Raw genomic sequence first — 20,626 nt, 5'->3', positions numbered from 1 at the left:
AGTCAGCTTTCTCTTCTTTGTGTGAGACCGCTGGTGAGGACCTTATTGGAAAGCAAATTATGAGGGAAAAACCCATATTCTTCTGTCACAGCAGCTCTTGTTGAATATAGTCAGCCAGGGAACCCTGGAGCCATACCTGGGTGTCACAATTCTGACTGGGTGCAGTCAGACCACAACCAGTGAAAAGTGAAGAGTAATGGAAACTAGATTTCTCAACTGCAGAGGGTCCCAATTTCTTTCCAGGATTTAATTCTCTCTCCTTCCTCTTCTGTTGTGCAGCGGCACAAGCTTTCATTACAAAACGGATATAATTGTGTCCCCATACATTTTCAGGATAGTACCAGTATCCTGGAGCCTCACTGGGATTCTGGATCAGTATCTGCCAGATTCTAGCAGGTGGTATAAGGACTGAGCCTGCATCTTGGACCAGGTGTCTCTTGTCCAGGCGTTTCAGCTTTTCTCTGGAGATTAGAGCTGTGTGACCTAGGGTCCCCAGCCTGTTTACCAGTCCTGGGCTTCAGGCTGCTTTCCCTGTCTGCCTCTACAAGCTTTTATAGGCTTGTGCTCCCATTTAGAACTTCATTCAATGGTCCAAGCTCCACCCTTTCCAAACCCTCTTGGAGTCACCACCTCTATCCCCTGCCACCCTAAACCACCTGCCCCCCAGCCAGTGTCATCCTTTCTGCTTTTCCTACACTTGACTATCTACTGTTCCTTATCCTTTTACATTTGCAAATTACTCTCCAAATACTCAAGCAAGATTGTCCTCCAAGGCAACTACTTTTTTGCCATATAAATTTCCAACAGGAGGTTTGCTTTTCTCTTTGCCTAGGTGATCTTATACAGGTGGTATATCTGTCCAGTGAAGTGGGTGTTCTTGTCCTCTACAGAGAAATAAAGCAAATTAGTTCAATTAACTTGTCTAGTAAATGTTGGAAAGCACATGTGCAGATGTGGCTTACCACTGTTAAGGGCATAGGCAAGTCTGTGCCTTTAGTTTATTGGCAAATCAAAAGGCATTCATGCAAATGAGAAAGGGAGGGGGCGGAGCAACATGGCGGCGAGGAGACGCTGGGAGTAAGATCTCCCATTAAAAAAAGTTAATAGGGAGGAAAAGCGGCAGGTCCCAGTGAGAACTGGGACACGGAAGATAAACGGGTGACTCCAGCAAACTACCCGAAGAAGAAAGTGGCCATAAAAGAGGACCAGAAGGGAGGGAAGCGCAGAACCCTGCTCCCCTCCCCCGCCCACAGAGGCGGCACTCTCCGACCGGCAGAGAGGAGGGAAACAACAAACCAAAACGGCCAACAAGAACAAACGACGCAGCAAGCGGGACTGTGAGTGGAAAGGAACTATTGCAGCCACCACACCCCGTGAACGGGAGCTGAGGCGAACCCTGCAGGATTCGCCGCGGCGGTGAGCGAACTGCTCCGGGCGCCATTAGAGAAGAACAAAGACCCCGGGAGACGCGCACACAGCCCGGGCTGCCGGTAAGCTGGCGCGGAAAAGCAGCACGCTTGGCGCGCTTGAAAAGCAAATGCAGACCTGGATCGCGGCTGCCCAGGTCCCCGCGCCTGCGACCTAGGCTTGCGGGGAGACGCGCGGAGGCCCTCACGGGGGTGAAAGTCCCTCACTGAGTGAGCAGGAACCAAGCGCCCAGGCACGGGAGCGGTGCAAAAGGCGCCATTCCCGCGCCACTGAACCGGGCTACAGCCCGCGTCCTGGAACTGAGGGCTTTGAACTGAGACCCGGGGCACGAAAATTCGGGGCGTGGGTTCTCCACGACGGTGGGGCACAAGGCAGACACAGCACCCCAAAGCTGTTAAGGTTTACCCTACCATTCCCGCTCTGTTTCCTGTCCCACGGGGTGGGGGGAGGCGAAAAACAGCCCCCCAAGGACAATAGGAGAGATCTCTGGCGCCACCTAGCGACCAGAAAAAAAAGTCACTAACACCCCATAGAACAGGAAATTTCTTTCTTTTTTTTTTTAATTAATAAATTTTATTTTTATATTCCCCATACAATTGCAATCCCCCCATTCTGACCCCAATCCCTCCCCTCCCGCCCCCCACCCCCCAAAAAGTGTCTCTGGTTCATAGTTTTTGTTGATTTTGATTTTCACTTTCTTATAGTTATTCATTTTCCTGGTCCCTTATTTAAGTTTTCTAGATCCCTGCTATGAGTGAGACCATCCGGTATTTTTCTTTTTCTTTTTGGAACAGGAAATTTCTTAAGACTGCTTGAAAAGGGCAGAAGGCTTCTGGAGGACCCAGTGGCCAGCCGGGAAGTTAGCCCACGCCAGGCCCCTTCCGACCAGCAGTCTGAGCCCACAGAGGGAGCAGGCACCCACGTCTGGGGCAGACCGGGTGCGCAGAAGAGTGTGCCTGAAACCGGAGGCGCAGGGACTGCATCCCGCTTCGCCATTTTAGAACAGGGACATTTCTTCAGTAAAAACTGCCTAAAACCAGCAGAAAGCTCCCCCAGAAGCCAGAGATGGCTCCTGGAGGAGCCAGAGGGGAGCGGAGAAGTTCACCCAAGATGCCAACCAGTCCAAGCAACACAGTGTCCCAACGCATACGACAAATTAGAAAACAGACAGTAGGGAGTAGAAGAACCACACGCAACCTAACAACTCCTCAGGAAAGAAGCACACCACAAAAAGAAAACCACTCCCCAGATTGCAACGACAGCAACTTGGAAGAACTTCTGAGCCTTTCAGAAAGAGAATTTAAAATTGCCATGATTAAAAAAGTGATAGATCAGAAGAAGGAAATTGAGTCCCTAAAGAGGGAAAACAATGGTCAGAAGAATGAAATTGAGTCCCTAAAGAGGGAAGTAAAAGAAATGCAGGAGATCAAAGAATTAATGGAGGAACTAAAGAACTCTGGGAAAAGGCATTCATGTTCCTAAACAACAATAATATAACAAGGAAGCTTTTTTAAAGAGAAAAACCAAATGTGCCATGCACACACATTGGCAGGTGCTGGAGTTGGCATTCCTACCTATGTCTGTTGGATTCCAAGGCCTCTTCTGTCCCACTATATCCCTCGGATCCTTTCCCTTGTCTCTCTTCATTCTCTAGGCTGTAAGCACTAGCAACATTTCCCATGTCTTTTGTAAGTAGCAGTATCTGTTTCATAGTTCTGGCCAGTGTGACATAAGCATACTTGTGGAGATTTCTGGCAAACCTTTGCTTTTCTTAGAAGTTTATTCAGCAAATATTTATGTTGTAAAACTCTGGGTTGTGGGAACAAGGGTGATCACAACTTTATTTTGATTGCTATAATTTAGTGTAATGAACATGTCTACCTTTACAATAAAAACTTAAGCTCTTGCTAACTTGTAAGTATACAATGGCTTGAGTATTTTTCCTGCCTGAAATGTACACTGGGAATAGGTGATAGGATCATAGGAGGAAGCCTCTATGCTAAACACAACTGATTAGTAAGGTAGGTGGAAGCTGCAGCCACCATTAAGGTGATAAGCAGGGCTTACTGGTATGCAGAGAGAACACAATCCTAACTGAGAACTCTATCAACAGGGTACATGTTTTATTTGAGAAGTCAGTTAAGCATAGAATTATCAGTTTCTCATGAAAGTTTTAGGGTGTCTTTACTAGCATGAGGATTAAGTATCTTAAAGATGTTAACTGATTATGAGTGTATTAACAGTAGGTGGATAACTGCAGATTGTCTTGTACCACTTTAAAAGTTACCAGATCATCAGAGGTAGTGAATGCAGTTTCCTGGGCCAGGAGCCTTGTCTCCGGGACCTTTGTGGAGGAGGTGATGGAGGACGTGGACAAGGGTAGGTTCTGGGGAGTTGCTTTTTGTGTCCAGGGGTGCCTCTCTGTCCTGTCAGGGCCATGAGTTTCCTGGTCACAGCCCTAGTTCTGATGGTGCTTAGAGTAGAAAATTTAGTATGGAAGCTTCACAAGGCCAAAAACTAAAGGTGGAGGTAGAAATGATTAACAAGTCTTTCAAATGCCAATGGAAAATCTTTAGACACAGATTGATAAGGAAATCTGTAGGCCCGGATCAAAATCTATAGGCGGGTTTATGGATAATTGTCCATCATTACAAAGAAACACCAGTCCTTACAGATTAACCCAAAGAGATCTTGGAAGTGATAGAGTTCACAATAGATTTTCACAGAAGAATGAATCCCCCCACCCCCCATAGAACATAATTGAAGGACTCCTACCGTGGAAAGAGGCTGGCTTTTCCCAAGACTGACCACCTGTGTCTGTCCTGTCTCCTCTTCTTTAACCTTTTCCTAATATACTTGACCTTATAAAATGCAACCTTTGCCTGTTTGTGTCTATGCGAACATCTTTTTCCTTAGCTACTTGCAGAGTGCCACTGAATGGAAGACTCTCTGAATCCATTCTCAGAGAGAACCCAAGGACCCCATTCACTCATTGAACCCCAACATCCAAACCCCATTAGCTCTCCTGGTTTGGAATTTCCATATCAAATAGCTCTCTTCCTGGTTTTAACTAAGGTCTCTTATGGCCTCTGAGGTATTGCAGCCATGGAAGAAGATGGCCTTTGGTAAGGAATAAATAAACCTTAGTTGCCTGGTAATGATTTACCATATCTGGGAGTCTGAAATATGGCAGTTACTGACTTATTCCATTAAATATTGTTTCCTGGCATTTAATGGAGATTAATGTTCTCTTGAAGTGCATTTTTCTAGAAATGCTGCCTAAAACTGTATGTATTTTAAGTCAAAGGAATTGTAAGTCAAAGGAATTGACTACTAAAATGAAAACCATCTTAGGGCCCTCCCTTGGTGGAGCAGGCGATTGAGCGCCGCACTGTGAAGCTGTCCGCAGCCTCTGCAGCGTGGGTTTGATCCCGGCCAGCTGGTGAGAATCCCACTTGGCTCAGCAGACCTCTCCTGTCTTGCCCACTGCTCCCCTCAGCAGTGTTTTCAGTCATTCTGCCTGTTCTGCTCCCCGCTCTGTCTCTGGTGAGTTCTCTTGCCCTCCCGCACCTCTGGCCTGTGCCCCAGTTCTTGTATGCATGAATAAATAAAGCTTTAAAAAAAAAAACAGCTTTAAAAACCAATAAAAATAAACTGAAAACCATCTTAGCTTCCTATTCTACAAGCTTTCATATCATTTTACATATATTGTCTATAGATTGCTTTCAGATCTAAAACAGTACAAATGAAGTAGGTTCTCTTGCTAAACCAATTCTTGGTCATATGACATTGAGTTGTCTGTTCTCTCTATGTGGTTATTCATTTGCCTCTTAAACACTTCATTAACTTTAGAGTATTTTAGAATACTCTAGTAAACTAAGTGTAGAACTCCACTTTGAAATATACTTGAGTTTATATGGCTCCAACTAAATTAACTAGATTTAATGTCCCATTTGATTGCTTGCAATTAATATTATTTCAATAAGAAAAAATCTTTTAAGATCAATTAAAAGTCCATTTGGTGATTCTTTCTATATCTGCTCTTGTAAATGGATTTTCCCCCTCAGTATGAAAAGTTTTATTAGCAGAAAATACAGTAATGCCAAAAATATTTTTTGCACAAGTGAAAAACCCAAATGCTAATATGATTTTTCATATCCTAATCATCAGTGGGGTGACATCATCATGAATATATGTGAATGTGTCATTGAGAATACATGTGAACATTAGATGAGAAATGCACAATTAGCTTTATCTCAGCAGCATCTAGTAATCTTTCATCTGGTACAACCATAAATACAACACTTCGAACAGATTGTACCATGGAACTGCCTCCTTTTTCCGGAATGTTTATGGCACACCCAGTTGCTTATTTCTAAAAGACTATCATTTTTTCATTGTCCTCTGCCGCATTTGGTCTGGTAAGAAGATTTAAATTCTTCAAAATTAAGAATTTCATCCTTTAATATAGATGGTTGTAGCTCCCTCAGTAATAGTTGAATCTCAGACAAAGTTCACTCCAGCTTCATGGCAAACTACTGAAAAGAATCAGATCTAATTTGAAGTTTCTGCATCTTGGTGGGTGGAGGATGGCATGATTTTCAAGTTTAAAGAAAGGGACAGAGGAAGAAAGAATATTTATGTCAAGGAACATCAGGTGAACAATAACATTCTGCATAGCCAAAAAGGAAAAGCATTACCTCAACATTCAATCAAAGTAAGCAAGAATTTTGGTAAACAGCCAGCTTACTTAGTTGGGCAGCTGAGATTACTCAGTACTGCTGTGGTTCTGCTTACACCCTCAGACTCCATTGTCTTTCCCCAATCACCTTCCTGCTTTCATCACAGCACTTTGACTTTCCCTGACTTCTCTGAAGTCATCTTGCTCATGGAAAACACTTGTCTGACCTCTGATGAATCTTTCTTTTTTTTTTTTTTTAAAGATTTATTTAGTTTTATACAAGAGCTGGGGTACAGGCCAGAGGCTCAGGAGGGTGAGAGAGTCCACCAGAGACAGAGCAGGGAGCAGAACAGGTAAAAGGACCAAAATACACTGCTGAGAGGAGCAGTGGGCACAACAGGAGAGGTCTGCCGTGCCAGGTGGGACCCTCGCCAACCGGCCAGGATTGAACTGGCGCTGCAGAGGCTGCGGACAGCTTCACAGCTCTGCGCTCAACCCACTGCACCACCGGGAGGCCCTAATGAATTTTTTTTAGGCAGTATTTTCTTCCATTACTAAACAACTTCTGTTATGATAGCAATCTTTGCAAAGTTATAAATTATTTTAACTCTGAAATATTGCATGATGGGAAATTACTGTTTCAAGATAAAGTTTAAAATTTAGAATTTCTCACTGATCTGATAGGGAAGAAATAGCAGAGAATGACATCCTTCATATATCCATTTAACAATTTCTCTACTTTCCTCAGAGTATTTACTCCATATTAATAGTATTAAATAAAGAAATGGATTAAAAGAACAGGAACCAAAATGTCACTGACTTGAAGAAGAGATTAGTAACAGTTGTGCTGCATGTGAACTGACTAATGTATTGTATGGTTTTAGTTCCATAGTAGTGGGCCAAGCGCTATGCAAGCTCTAGGTGCTCCCTAGGAAGGAAGCCTGTTCTAAACAGCATGCCAGCATGGGCAAATATGCAGGTTGTGTCCTGTACTGAGAACCTGCAGGAACCTGCTGACATTTTCCTTAAGTCCTTCAGGTCAGTGGAACATCATTGGCTACTTCCATGTCTCTTGTAGTGTAGTCTAAGAAATAAAATAAATTGACCTGTTTCTTAATATCAAGAAAACTTTCAGTCATGTAATCTCTTTCCTAACTTCATCTGAACTAGTCATGCAATTTTGAGTTTTAGCACCCTTCCAAAAAAATTCCAAAACCAAATGATGTTTATTTGTTTTTTATACAAGAAAAAGACTCAAAAGATTTAATAACAACATGGAGAGACCCAGTAAAATGGTGTAACTCAAACTCAGCTGAGTTTAAATTATATTGTAAATCTAGATTATCTCTTCTTCATGGATAGCAAACCTGTTGCTTTCACTTATTAATAAGATGTCACTCTTGGATTGAGAAAGCAATGAGGCTATGAACTATCAGTCTAAGTGTGGAAGTGGATCACAGGGTAAGCACTGATGCATACTGATCAGTGAAAAACAGGCCCCCTTATGCTGGCAGGAATGGCCTCAGGCTGTCACACTTCCTGTGACTTCTGTACCAAGTCTCAGTTTTTCCCCTTTCAGTCAACAGCAGTCTTCAACAAAAACAATACTGTAGCATTTTGTATTTCCTCCTAATGCTGTCTCTCATTCAAGTTCTAAAGTGGCAGTGATACATGGGAATTTATACCATTTATTAGTATCCAGAGCTTTGCATTTTTCCTGTGAGAGACAGCCTAAGTTTAATGCAATCTCTCATGAGAAATACTGTCCTAGCTCTAACTTATGTTTCCTCATTGGGGCCTTACTGAGTTCAAAGCAAACTTGATAGTACCTTTTTATATATTTAAAGCCAGTTAATGAACCAGAGCAAATAACTGTAGTTTCTATTACATTTTTTCATTGGTGTGCCGGAAGCCAGCTCCAGCTAAATGTCATGTCAGGGTCCCTGCAGGAAGAGAAGGCATAGGTGAAATGGAGGGTTGAGGGGATGAGGGAATGAGGAGACACAGACATTCGGTTGAGGTGCAAATATCTCTTGCTGAGGGTCTCAGCGGGTCTTTTTTTATACATTTCAAGCAAACCGTGGGAGTACATAAGCGTGTACTTTCAAGTAAAAGACTAATCAATCATGGCATTTTTTCAAGAACAGCCTGGGGTCTTATGATCTCTTGCTGAGGTGATAATAATCACTTCACTTTGTTCTAAAAGTAAATACAGTTACCGCACAAAACGTCCTCATAACAATCTTTTATTTTCCACAACCCAGTAAATATTCTGTTAATATTAAAACCAGCAAACAACAAAACTTATATGACTAAAGGCTAACTTCCTTATAAACTCTAAATGACTAATTAATCAAAATTTTTATGAAAATTCCAAATCTTAAACATCAAAAAACATAATTACCGCAAAAATCAAAAATTTTCTATTCCCATAACTAATCTATCACATAATTCTAATTTAATACAAATAGCTAATCATTAAAAAAATAAAAAAACACAACTAACTGCTTGTCAACTAACTGCTATCTCTAACTTCAAAGCAAAAGAATTTCCCTCTCCATATGGCCCTTGCCTTAAAAGACCACAAATCTCTATCAAAGACTTGGCTGGGAATGTTTACAGCCTTTAGTTCCCAGAAGTTTTTAGGTGTGACATATCACTTGTTATTGTAAAACCAAAATTTGAATCACTGCCTCCAAGCAGAGAAATACCAATTGTTTCAAAATGTACTGTTTGTGTCAAAGTGCCGTTGTCCTCAAATAGCTATTTAGTATTTGGTCACATAGCACTAGCAGTTTTACTTTTTAAATGCATATATTAACAATTGTCACATACAGAAGAATCAGCCATCAACAAACAAGAAGAATCTAGCAGGAGTCAGCTGTTGAGGTTCGGTCCTGACCTTTCAGGAATCTTCCCCATGCCTGGGCTTTTGTCAGACAGCATGAGTTGCATGACTTGCGCCATAGGTGTTTTTTGCACTTTTTTTTTCTGGTGATAATTTTAAAAGCTTTTTATTTGGAAATACTGTTGAGGTTACTGAAATTTCACAAAATATAATCAAGTTGTCTTCTTTGTTTTTGTTAAGAGCACTTAAAGATTTGTCTTAAAATATTTTTAAGTGTCCAATGCAGCATGATTATTTGTGTAAGTACAATATTATACATTCAATTTCTAACCAATTCATGTGGCATAATTGAAGTTTATACATGTTGATTAGCAACTCCTCATTTCTCCCTCTGGTCTTTGGCAGCCACTATTCTATTATTTACTTCTATAAGATTGACTCTTTTGGCTACTTATAAATGGAATCATGCAATATTTGTCCTTCTGTGACAGACTTTTTTCACTTAGCTTAAGCTCCTTCAGCTTCACCCATGTGGTGACATAGTAGAGGATTCCCTTTTTTTCAAGCTTAGTAATATTCCATGTATGTATATACCTTATTTTCTTTATACATTCCTCTGTGGATAGATATTTAAGCTGTTTCCATCTCTTGACCATTGTGAATAACAATCAGTGTGGGATTAATAATGTCTCTTCAAGACCCTGAGATTGTTTTGCATTAATACTTGGAACTGAAATTGCTGGCTCATATGAGATGATTCCTTTTTTTCTTTTTTACTTACCTCCCTACTGTTTTCTACAGTAATGGTATTATAGGGTAAATGGTTTTCAGGCTTTTCTGCCCTCCTACCATTAGGATTGCCCTGCCTGATGGGGTACCTGTAGTTGTTACATTGTTGCAAGCTGTCGTGTGTAGGTCAGTGGGCCATGGGAAGAGTATCGAGATAGTTACCCAGAGAGGTCCAAGCAAAAGACAAGTAAGAGAGAAAGGGGCAGGAGAGCGAAGGCCAGAAAGGAGGCCAGAGAAGCCCAGAGTAAAGGCTTGCTTGGGGCTTGGAGGCTTACCGGCCTCTTGGCCCCTGGGCACCCCTGTGTGCCATGTATCTAGTTGCTGCAATGCATGTAAAGCTCAATAAAAGCAAAAGCCACTGAGATCTCCAGGACTCCTCCTTTACCCGCCTGTCTGCTCGGATCCTAGAAAACCTGCTCTGTGACCATCCTGGCATGACGGGTATCATTTTGTTTCCCAACAATGGTATACAGGGTTTCAAGTTCTCCAGATTTTCAGTGACACCAGTCCTTTAAAAAAGAAATAATATTGAAGATACATTGCTTTATGACATCATAAATATTTCATGTGTGCAACATTGTAAATCAAAATCTATATTGTTTTTTGAATAAGAACCATCCTGACAGCGTGAAGTGATACCTGATTGTGATTTTGATTTGCATTTCCTAAATGATTAGTGCTTTGGAGCATCTTTTCTTTTTTTTTTTAAAGATTTTTTTATTTATTTATACAAGAACTGGGGGTATAGGTCAGAGGCGCAGGAGGATCAGAGAATTCACCAGTGACAGAGCAGGGAGCAGACGGATGGAAGACACTGCTGAGGGGAGCAGCGGGCAAGGCAGGAGAGGTCTGCCACGCCATGTGGGAATCTCCCTGGCAGGCCAGGAATCGAACACGCGCTGCAGAGGCTGTGGACAGCTTCACAGAGCTACGCTCAACCCGCTGTGCCACCAGGGAGGCCCCTGGAGCAGTTTTTCTTAAACATACTGGCCATTTGTTTGTTTTCAGAAAATATATATTCAAGTAGCTGACCCACTTTTGAATTGGGATAGTGGGGGAATTTTTTTGTCTGTTGAGTTGTACAAGTCCATTATATTTTGAAAATTAATCCCCCTCATTGATAATATGATTTGCAAATATTTTCTCCCATCCATTGGTTGCCTTTTTCACTGTTGATTACTTCAAATGTGGCGCACAATCTTTTTAGTTTGATGTAGTCCCACTTGTCTAATTTTGTTTTTGTTACCTGTGTGCACCCTTTCATTAAAATTATTTTTTAAATTTGTTTGGAAACATTGTGGAACCCACAAAAACTTTAGCTTCAGGATTCTAAAGAATAAATAATAGCCTAAATGACCTGAATACATACAGACACCAACTAATCACTGACCTCTGGACTAGGATCTCACTTCTATAGACATCTTCTAATTAAATAGGTATGTTATTTTTGAAAGGAGTGCAGTATTATTTCTGCACATATTGTTCAGGAAAACATTTAGCTAACAATTTATTAATTAAAAAAATAGAAACTAACAATAAAGGTTTTAAAACTCACTGAACAAATTATTGACTTGTTCTTACAAAATGATTCTTATTTGGTAGTAACCTCTTCTCATATCTCCTGGAAACTCTGAGCCACTTATTTAGCCAGTACTTGCTCATGAGCTTCTGATGCAACAACTTGTCTTTCTAGGTCCTGCACTTTAATAGAATACCAGTTGCTGGCCACTTAATGGCTTCTTCCAGAAAGAGTCTCTCATATACTCTGAGCCTGTGACCTTCTAAACCCAGCTGCCCATTAGGCCAATAGGTAGCACCCTACAAGCTCAAATGACTACCAAGTCCTATTTGTTACAGGATGGAAGCAAACCTGCACCTGAAGGCCAAATTGTTCTTCCTTGTCCTCAGATTCTTGCCAGTTTCCATGATGCTAGAGTAGGTCAAACTCTTCCATATCCTTTGTCTACCTGGACAGTCCCTTAGGGTCAACTAAGTAAACAATAATGGGAGTTTATATGCTTTATGGATGACAATATCATCATATACATGATAGAGCAACATTCAGTGGATTGTTGATGCTTTCCACCCTTTAACTGATAAAAGACTAAACTCAGCTATCAGCAAAGCTGGCCAAGCTTCAGGTAGTCTTCTTAACACTGGATGCCCTAGCCAATAAGTGACTCCATCTGCACATTTTAAAAAACACTTGGGAAATTATGTAGGAGTTGCCCCAGGACATTTCTCATCCCTACTCCCCATAATCTATACTCTTTTCTCAGTAGGATAGTGTGGCAGAGAAATAAGAGTATTAGGACATTTGTTTCCATGAATTAAAAATAATATAGTTTATTAATTTTACAATTTCATTTTTAGGTATTTGTAATGCACACGTAAGCAGGAAATTTGAAAATTATTAAAAGTATCTCCATGATTTTGTATTAAATGTTATAAATTTTATTTTATAATTAATAAAAACTCATACTTTAATATCTTAAAATTCATTATATAAAATTCTTGAACATTTAAAAAATTGTAAAAACCATAATTCAAGTCAGCAGTTCTGTGTTTTGAGATTTGGTGGGTAAACATGATTTCATTTATCTATGAAGAATTTACTCTGTTTCCTCCTGGTTTCTTCAAGGCTTTCAAATGTGATCATTCCTCCTGGTAGCTGTAGCTTTCTCTTTTCTGTTTCCAGTATGTCCTCAGCTTCACCTTAAATAAAGTATAGAAATATAGAAGGTAAAAAAGGGCCATCCATGTTTTGTAAGAAGGTCTAATTTTTATGTTCCAGGGACAAGCTGTAAAACTATGTGGAGGCATGCCCCTTAATTTCAAGGTTAAGTATTTTACCCATTGCCCTTAGGAGAGGTGACTTCTGAAAGGAAACACAGTACAGAATCCTGAAGACTCAGAGGGAAAAATCAGATGTTAAAGGTTTTGATAGATAAACATCATTTTAATAAGTAGAAGAGAAAGACCCAGTAATACTTTTTTTTTTCCTTGTAGAAAAGTCAGTATAAGTACTGGCTGTGTTTGAAGGTGTTCAGGGTAGAGAAACCAGATACTTCTCCCTGTTGCCTCTTAATATATCATGTGGCATAAGAGAAAGTAAACTTTACTAAAACTTGTAGTATTTTAGGAAAGCTAATATTTGACCTGAAAGCACTTGTAAATACTATGGAGAGCTGTGTGGAGATTTCTGGACCTACTAAACATAGAACTTCCATATGATCCAGCAATTCCACTCCTAGGTATTTACCCAAAGGACACAGAAACATCAATTCCAAAGAACACCTGCACCCCTATGTTTATAGCAGCACTATTTACAATAGCTAAGCTTTGGAAACAACCCAAATGCCCAAAAATAGATGACTGGATCAAGAAGATGTGGTACATATATACCATGGAATATTACTCAGCATTCTAAAAAGATAAACACATGCAATTTGCAGCAACATGGATGGCGCTGGAAGGGATCATGCTCAGCGAAATAAGCCAGAAAGAAAAAGAAAAATACCGGATGGTCTCACTCATAGCAGGAATCTAGAAAACTTAAATGAGGGACCAGGAAAATGAATAACTATAAGAAAGTGAAAATCAAAATCAACAAAAAACTATGAACCAGAGATACTCTATGGGGGGTAGGGGGCGGGAGGGGAGGGATTGGGGTCAAAATAAGGGGGTTGCAATTGTATGGGGAATATAAAAATAAAAATAAATAAATAAATAAATAAAAATAAAAGGTTAAACATGTTTAAAAAATAGTGTTTTTTTAGTCATTACATATACAAGCACATATATACACATTTTTATACACAATTCTGCTTTCAGTAACAACTAGTAATTTCTTGGACCCAGAGGCATTTCTCAAATTTTATTATTGACAGCTAAAAGCAAAAATTTAAATATTATAGTATGCATTGTTGACATTCCATAAACTTTCGTTGGAAATGAACATAAATTTTTTTTTAAGCACGCCTTTTTTTCAGCTATACAAATAGTTTACACTCCAAGCCCAACATGGCAGGCTACAGTTTTCAAATTGCAATAGTATTTCAACCATCTGCAACTATCTTTTCTTCCCCCACCCCCTTAGTCTTAAATAGCAAGTAAAAAGCATTATAAAAGTGTAAAATTAGGCAGACTATTGATGTTCCCAGGGACTAGATGTTTCCATGGGAGTGCTTTGCATATGGCAAATTCTCATTGTGTTTCCAGAATGGATGATGATAAATTCAATCAAGTAAGGATTGTATTTCTTGAGATTCTCATAACTTAACAGGTTATTTGTTATAACCTAAATTTCTAATATGGTAAGTTTCCTGGTGGATTCTGAAGTGTATTTTTTTACTGGAAATCCCCACACCATGCTTTGAAAGTTTAAAATTTTATATTCTGTAGACTATGATGAACCTGAAACAGGATTATTTCAAATATATACTGTCAAAATGTTCCTATAAAACATTTCTCCAAAGAGGAAATGCAAATGGCCAACAGGCAGATGAAAAAATATTCAACATCCCTTATAATAAGGGAAATGCAAATCAAAACCATACTGAGATATCATCTTACCCCAGTAAGATTGGCACATATCAAAAAAACAAAGAACAACAAATGTTGGTGAGGATGTGGTGAAAAAGGAATTCTCCTACATTGCTGATGGGAGTGCAAACTGGTCCAACAACTGTGGAAAGCTGTCTGGAGGTTCCTCAGTCTACTAAAAATGGAGTTTCCATACATCCAGCCATTCCATTACTAGGGATCTACCCAAAGGACACAAAAACAGTTATTCAAAAGAGCACCTGTACACCTATGATTATTGTAGCACTATTTACAAAAGGTAAAACCTGGAAACAACCCAAATGCCCAAACATAGATGACTGGATCAAGAAGATGTGGTATATATACACAATGGAATATTATTCAGCAATCAAAAAAGATAAACTCGGGCCTCCCCTGGTGGCGCAGCGGTTGAGCGCTGGGCTGCGAAGCTGCCTGCAGCCTCTGCAGCACCGGTTTGACCCCCAGCCGCCAGCGAGAGTCCCACGTGGCGCGCAGCTGCCCACTGCTCCCCTCAGCAGTGTATTTTGTCCATCTGCCTGTTCTATTCCCCACTCTGGCTCTGGTGAATTCTCTCACCCTCCCATGTTTCTGACTGTACCCAGTGCTTGTATAAACAAACAAACAAATAAATAAATCTTTAAAAAAAAAAGATAAACTCATGCCATTCACAGCAACACGGATGGAGCTATAAAGAATTATGCTCAGTGAGCTAAAAAGAAACTTCTCTGAAGAGGAAATGCAAATGGCCAACAGGCATATGAAAAAATGTTCAACATCACTTGCCATCAGGGAAATGCAAATCAAAACTACCATGAGATACCATTTCACACCAGTGAGAATGGCGCATATTAAAAAAACTAGCAACAACAAATGCTGGCGAGGGTGTGGAGAAAAAGGAACTCTTCTGCACTGTTGGTGGGAGTGCAAACTGGTCCAACCACTGTGGAGAGCTGTGTGGAGATTTCTGGACCTACTAAACATAGAGCTTCCATCTGATCCAGCAATTCCACTCCTAGGTATTTACCCAAAGGACACAGAAACATCAATTCCAAAGAACACCTGCACCCCTATGTTTATAGCAGCACTGTTTACAATAGCTAAGCTTTGGAAACAACCCAAATGCCCAAAAATAGATGACTGGATCAAGAAGATGTGGTACATATATACCATGGAATATTACTCAGCATTCAAAAAAGATAAACACATGCAATTTGCAGCAACATGGATGGCGCTGGAAGGGATCATGCTCAGCGAAATAACCCAAAAAGAAAAAGAAAAATACCAGATGGTCTCACTCATAGCAGGAATCTAGAAAACTTAAATAAGGGACCAGGAAAATGAATAACTATAAGAAAGCAAAAATCAAAAACAACAAAAAACTATGAACCAGAGACACTTTTAGGGGGGCGGGGGCGGGAGGGGAGGGATTGGGGTCAGAATGGGGGGGCTGCAATTGTATGGGGAATATAACAATAAAATTTATAAAAAAAAAAAAGAATTATGCTCAGTGAAATAGCCAGAAGGAAAAAGAAAAATATCTGATGGTTTCACTTATAACAGGAATATAGGGGAACCAAATAAGACATCAGTGTAAAAAAAAAAAAATTACAGTGCAAAATGCAACAAAGCAAAAACAGACAATTATAAACCAGAGACATACTGCAGGGGAGGAGGAGGGAGAGGAGTAAGAGGGAAAGAGGGAGGAGCACAGGGTACTGTGGTGATGGTGCATGGGTGCCTTGGGGAAGGAAATTCTATGGGGACTCAATCTGAGGGGGTGGGGGGAAGCAAATATTGTCTAAAAATGTAAAAAATTATAAATGTTAAAAAAACTTGGAAAAAAAAGTGACTCATCAAAAAAAAAAAACCCACAAAAAAAAACAACAAAATGTTCCTATCAAAACTTGTTCTTGGGCCTTGCCTGGTGGCGCAGCGGTTGAGTGCTGGACTGTGAAGCTGCCCGCAGCCTCTGCAGCACTGGTTCGATCCGGGCTGCCATTGAGGGTCCCACGTGGTGCGCAGACCTCTCCTGCCTCGCCCGCTGCTCCCCTCAGCAGTGTGTTTCGTCAGTCTGCCTGTTCTGTTCCCCGCTCTGGCTCTGGTGAGTTCTTTCACCCTCCCGTGCTTCTGACTATACCCAGTGCTTGTATAAATAAATAAATAAATCTTTTTAAAAAAAAAAAAGCACAAAAAACTTGTTCTCCACTAGTAATATGTTCCAGTGAATGTTGTGTTACAGAGTTGGCATCTCTCAGTACTATTTATTAATTTTTATGTGGTACTGAGAATTCTAATGTCCACATAAGTAATGATACATAGATAATGATACATAGATAATGATACATAGTGATAATGATACAGAGATGAGTAAAGTGAAACTAAGGTTATGGAAATGAATTTTAACATTAGTAAATCAGTTGTGTAGTTTCCAACTTAAAATGGATTTTACTATAAATGGTAAAGTATATTTTCTCATAATAGTAATGCTATAAATCAATTTCTAAATCATCAGCAAAAAAACCACCATAGAGCTGGACTATGATACCAGAAGTGCCAACCCCAAAGGACATTATAACAGTTTCTATGTAGAAAATGTATTTCCATTTTCAAATGGAAAATTTTAGAATTACAATCTTCTCTACTCCCAATACCTGCAAAGGAGTCTGTGCTTCTTTTCCCATACAGAACCAGTCTCCACAAAGCTTAAAGGATGGTTTGATAAGCCGATAGTCCAGGAGAGAAAAGATGGCAAAATAAAGGCTTAGGATAGAGGTTTCTAATATATTCTGAGTAAAAGGCTCAAGAAGTGGGGACACAAGGATCCTAAGGAGAATGTAGCTCCCAGCTAGTTGATGGGAATTTGGAAGACATGGATGTCCTATGTTACACGGCAATTTTATTTTCCTGGATTAGGAATGGTTTCTGTGGCAACAGTGCTATTTTCTAGGGCAGTAAAAGTCAAGATTTTGTGACAGATGCTGGTGAATATTTAAGAACCAGCTCTCCAAAGGGTGTGAGGGAAAATACATTTTTATGTATATGTGTGTGTATGTATATATATATATGTTTATTAGATTTGTAAGCTTATTATAAATCTTACTTATAAGACATATATGAAGCACACAATTGGTACATAATAAAATGTGCAATACACTTTATCATAAATTGTGCACCAATTTGACTCACAAAATGTTTTCATGACTTTTGCTGAACTCTTTTTTTTAAAAAAGATTTATTTATTTATGCATACAAGAGCTGGGGTACAGGCCAGAGGTGTGGGGGTTGAGAGGATTCACCAGAGACAGATTGGGAAACAGAACAGGCAGACTGACTGAAATACACTGCTGAGGGGAGCAGTGGGCGAGCCAGGAGAGGTCTACTCCACCATGTGGGTTGCTCCCTGGCCTGCCAGGGATCGAACTCGTGATGCAGAGGCTGCGGATTGCTTCATAGTATGGTGCTTAACTCTTGTGCCACCAGGGAGGCTCTGCTGAACTCTAATGTTCACAGCAAGCCTATGGTTGCAGCTGGTAAGAGAATATACTTCCAACCTGAGCAATGCCTGGTGCTTTCATTTATATTTGATGAGTAGGACAAAAGTGAAACAATGACATGTTGGACATGTACTAGTTGAGAATGATGTGACCAACTCTGCTAAATCAGACAGATAGAGGGAGGGGGGTCAAAGGGGAGAAAGCATAATGGCCTGTGGTGAAGGACTATGGGTGATTTGGTGGTGGGAGAGCTATGATGACTGTACCTGAGGGGTAAATCCTATACTTTCCAAACACTAACATGGATGTAAAACTATGGTACATCAAAAAAATTAACAGCAGCAGTAGCAACAACAACAAAAATCATGGAACAGTTTTTAAATACTGAGAAAGCATTTCTTTAAATTTTTATGCTATTCACAATGTAATGGCTAGGGATACAATAAAATTTTTAAGCATAATCTGCATTATTAACTTTTTCTTCATCACTTTCTTAAGTCTCAACCATGAGTTGACAAACTTCCTTATATTGCCAGGCAGTAAATATTTAGACTTGTGGGGCCTTACGACCCTGTTGCAATGACTGGACTCTCTTAGTCTTGGAAAGCAGCCATAGACAATTAATATATGAATGGGCAAGTCTGTGTTCCAGTAAAACTAGCCTGCAGGCAAAAGTTTCCCAAACCTACTAAAAACAGTTAACAAAATAATAAGTTAAGCCTTTATTTGGCATTTGTAGATTTCCATGGTGTAAACATTCTCACTATGACCAAGTTCAAGCTGCCAATGGACTGTCATTGCTGTATCTGTCAGAGTTGTATCTGTATTTTATTATGTCACCATACAGATACAATAGATATTCATAACTTTAAGAGTATAGATATATATAACTTAGTATGATTACTTATTACCATTGTTTTTAATATAATTTATTTTTGTAATTTATTTAATTGTAAGTTTATATAATTTAATTTTTAACAATGATTGTATTTCACAATAAGCTCACAAAAATTCCTGAAAATTTGACAGTTGGTTCTTGTAAACTGGTATGAGCTCAAAAAGCATACAACTTTTTGAGAGGAAATAGAAATTTTGATCATTGGGAGTTTGGGGGGATCTTCATAAATCAAGGGATCATAAAGAGGAGATCTTTGAACCAGAAAATGAATCAGGAAATAGAGACTGTGGCTTAATCAAAGACTTACCTTTCATTCTTTGTAGAATGGTTCCATAGCCCATGTCATACTGGTAAGTGAGGATGAAGCTTAATGGAACAATAGGGAAGAGGAAGACTGGCTTCTTCTTTTTTATTGCTCTGTTTCAAGAACAAAAATGAATGAATATCAAGGAGTAACCTTCAAATACATATCCATATACTCAGTTTTAAAAGCATACCTGGTTTTTGGAAGAAAGTTCTCCATTTCAGAAGTTATTTAATTCATTTGAATCTTTTATGGAAATAGGATTTCCTTATCCATAACTATTCATGAGATTCTGCAGTTTGTAAGGCAGGGTCTCTGATTTGTTCTTCATCTTTATTTGACATTGAGGCTCAGTTAACTCATTTAAAAATAGTTAAGTATTCATATTTACCATCAAGGGATTATGGAGATAAATTTTTAGGAGATTGCTTCTATCTTAGTGTCAAGTCATCCTCTTTCTAACTTAGAAAATGGGGAAAAGGTCAGGAGAAACCTAAGAAATTAAAGGCAGAATTTTCTGTTACTAATCTGGTTTTACCCCAAGGACTAAACTATTTGTGGTTCCTTTGTTTATGTGCACTAGTTGGACCAATGTCCTATCTTGGACACCTTAATAATAATATAATTACAAACACACAAATAAATTATTTAGGGAAATTTAAAAGTAAATGGCAAACATACCCGGTTGTTAAAGAGATGACTGCAATGCCATAAAAGCTTCCAAAATATTTGAGGAATTCCCGAGACCAAGCAATCTGCATGGCCATTTGTCTTTCTCTCATTTCATTCTGCATCGTTAGCTGCCTTTCCAGCTGAGACAAAATAAAAGACAAAAGGAGTTACTCATCTTTTGAATCTGAGCATGAAGTTAATAATCTGTTTTTCTGATAGATTTTCATTCTTCAATTGCTTTGATTTTTTTTTTCTTAGTATCAGTAGCCTTTGACTAAAACATCTTGGCAACTACCCCTAACCATCACCATGGCAATGAAATCTTCCCGAAAATAATCTGGATAGATACTATTTTTCTGTGTCAGGAGGTCTTGCCTGCATGAATTCTGAGATTCTATTCAAGTCTCAAAAATATGTTCAGCTTATTATATCACATGTAAGGAAAGCTCTATATGTTTGTGAATGCACATACATCTTATTGGACTTTACTACAACTTGCACTGAAGTAATTTTGCCTTCCATATTTACTTAACTCCAAATATAGATCTGTTATAGGGCAGCCCCAATATAAAACGGGTTGCCTGGCTGTGGGTCTTCACCCACGCGTTTAAAAGGACTTATTAATACACCACTGCAGACACACACAAAAGGTTAATAAAAGGTTTATTTACAAGGGAAAGGGAATTGAGGAAATGTACAACTCAGGGAGAAAATAGGGAAAGAAAGTCTTAAATGCGTCCTACCCATTCTGCTGACCTGTAAACCCAATGGCAGGCTGAGAGCTGGCTGAGAGCTGAGAGCTGGCGGATAGCCAAGAGGAGCCCCCCAAGGCCCATGTGTCTGGTTTTATACCAAACCTGGCTGCTTAACTCCACCCTCAGGTCCCAGCTACCTCCCATTGGTGGTGATGGGATTTGTCTTTCCCAATGTCCTGATGGTTTTGGTC

The 20,626-nt window shown here is 39.6% G+C and overlaps 1 protein-coding gene across 1 annotated transcript in view; it reads right to left on the bottom strand.

Annotated features, from left to right (window-relative positions):
• Positions 1–12,339: 12,339 nt before the first annotated feature.
• The window catches only part of PLGRKT (plasminogen receptor with a C-terminal lysine), a gene marked incomplete at its 3' end in the record, with an annotated part of 54,300 nt that continues 46,013 nt past the window's right edge, over positions 12,340–20,626 (bottom strand). Inside the window, exons 2-4 of the mRNA XM_084236134.1 lie at positions 19,690–19,820; positions 19,012–19,121; positions 12,340–12,461 (exon numbers count right to left, since the gene is read on the bottom strand). Coding sequence (XP_084092260.1) covers positions 12,340–12,461; positions 19,012–19,121; positions 19,690–19,820 — 363 coding nt within the window. The remainder of the gene's footprint in view (positions 12,462–19,011; positions 19,122–19,689; positions 19,821–20,626) is intronic.

Source organism: Talpa europaea, assembly GCF_964194135.1.
Source record: "Talpa europaea genome assembly, chromosome: 7".
NCBI classification, from domain to species: Eukaryota; Metazoa; Chordata; class Mammalia; order Eulipotyphla; family Talpidae; genus Talpa; species Talpa europaea.
The sequence above is the reverse complement of the archived record's forward strand: the minus strand, read 5'-3'. Positions and strand labels throughout refer to the sequence as shown.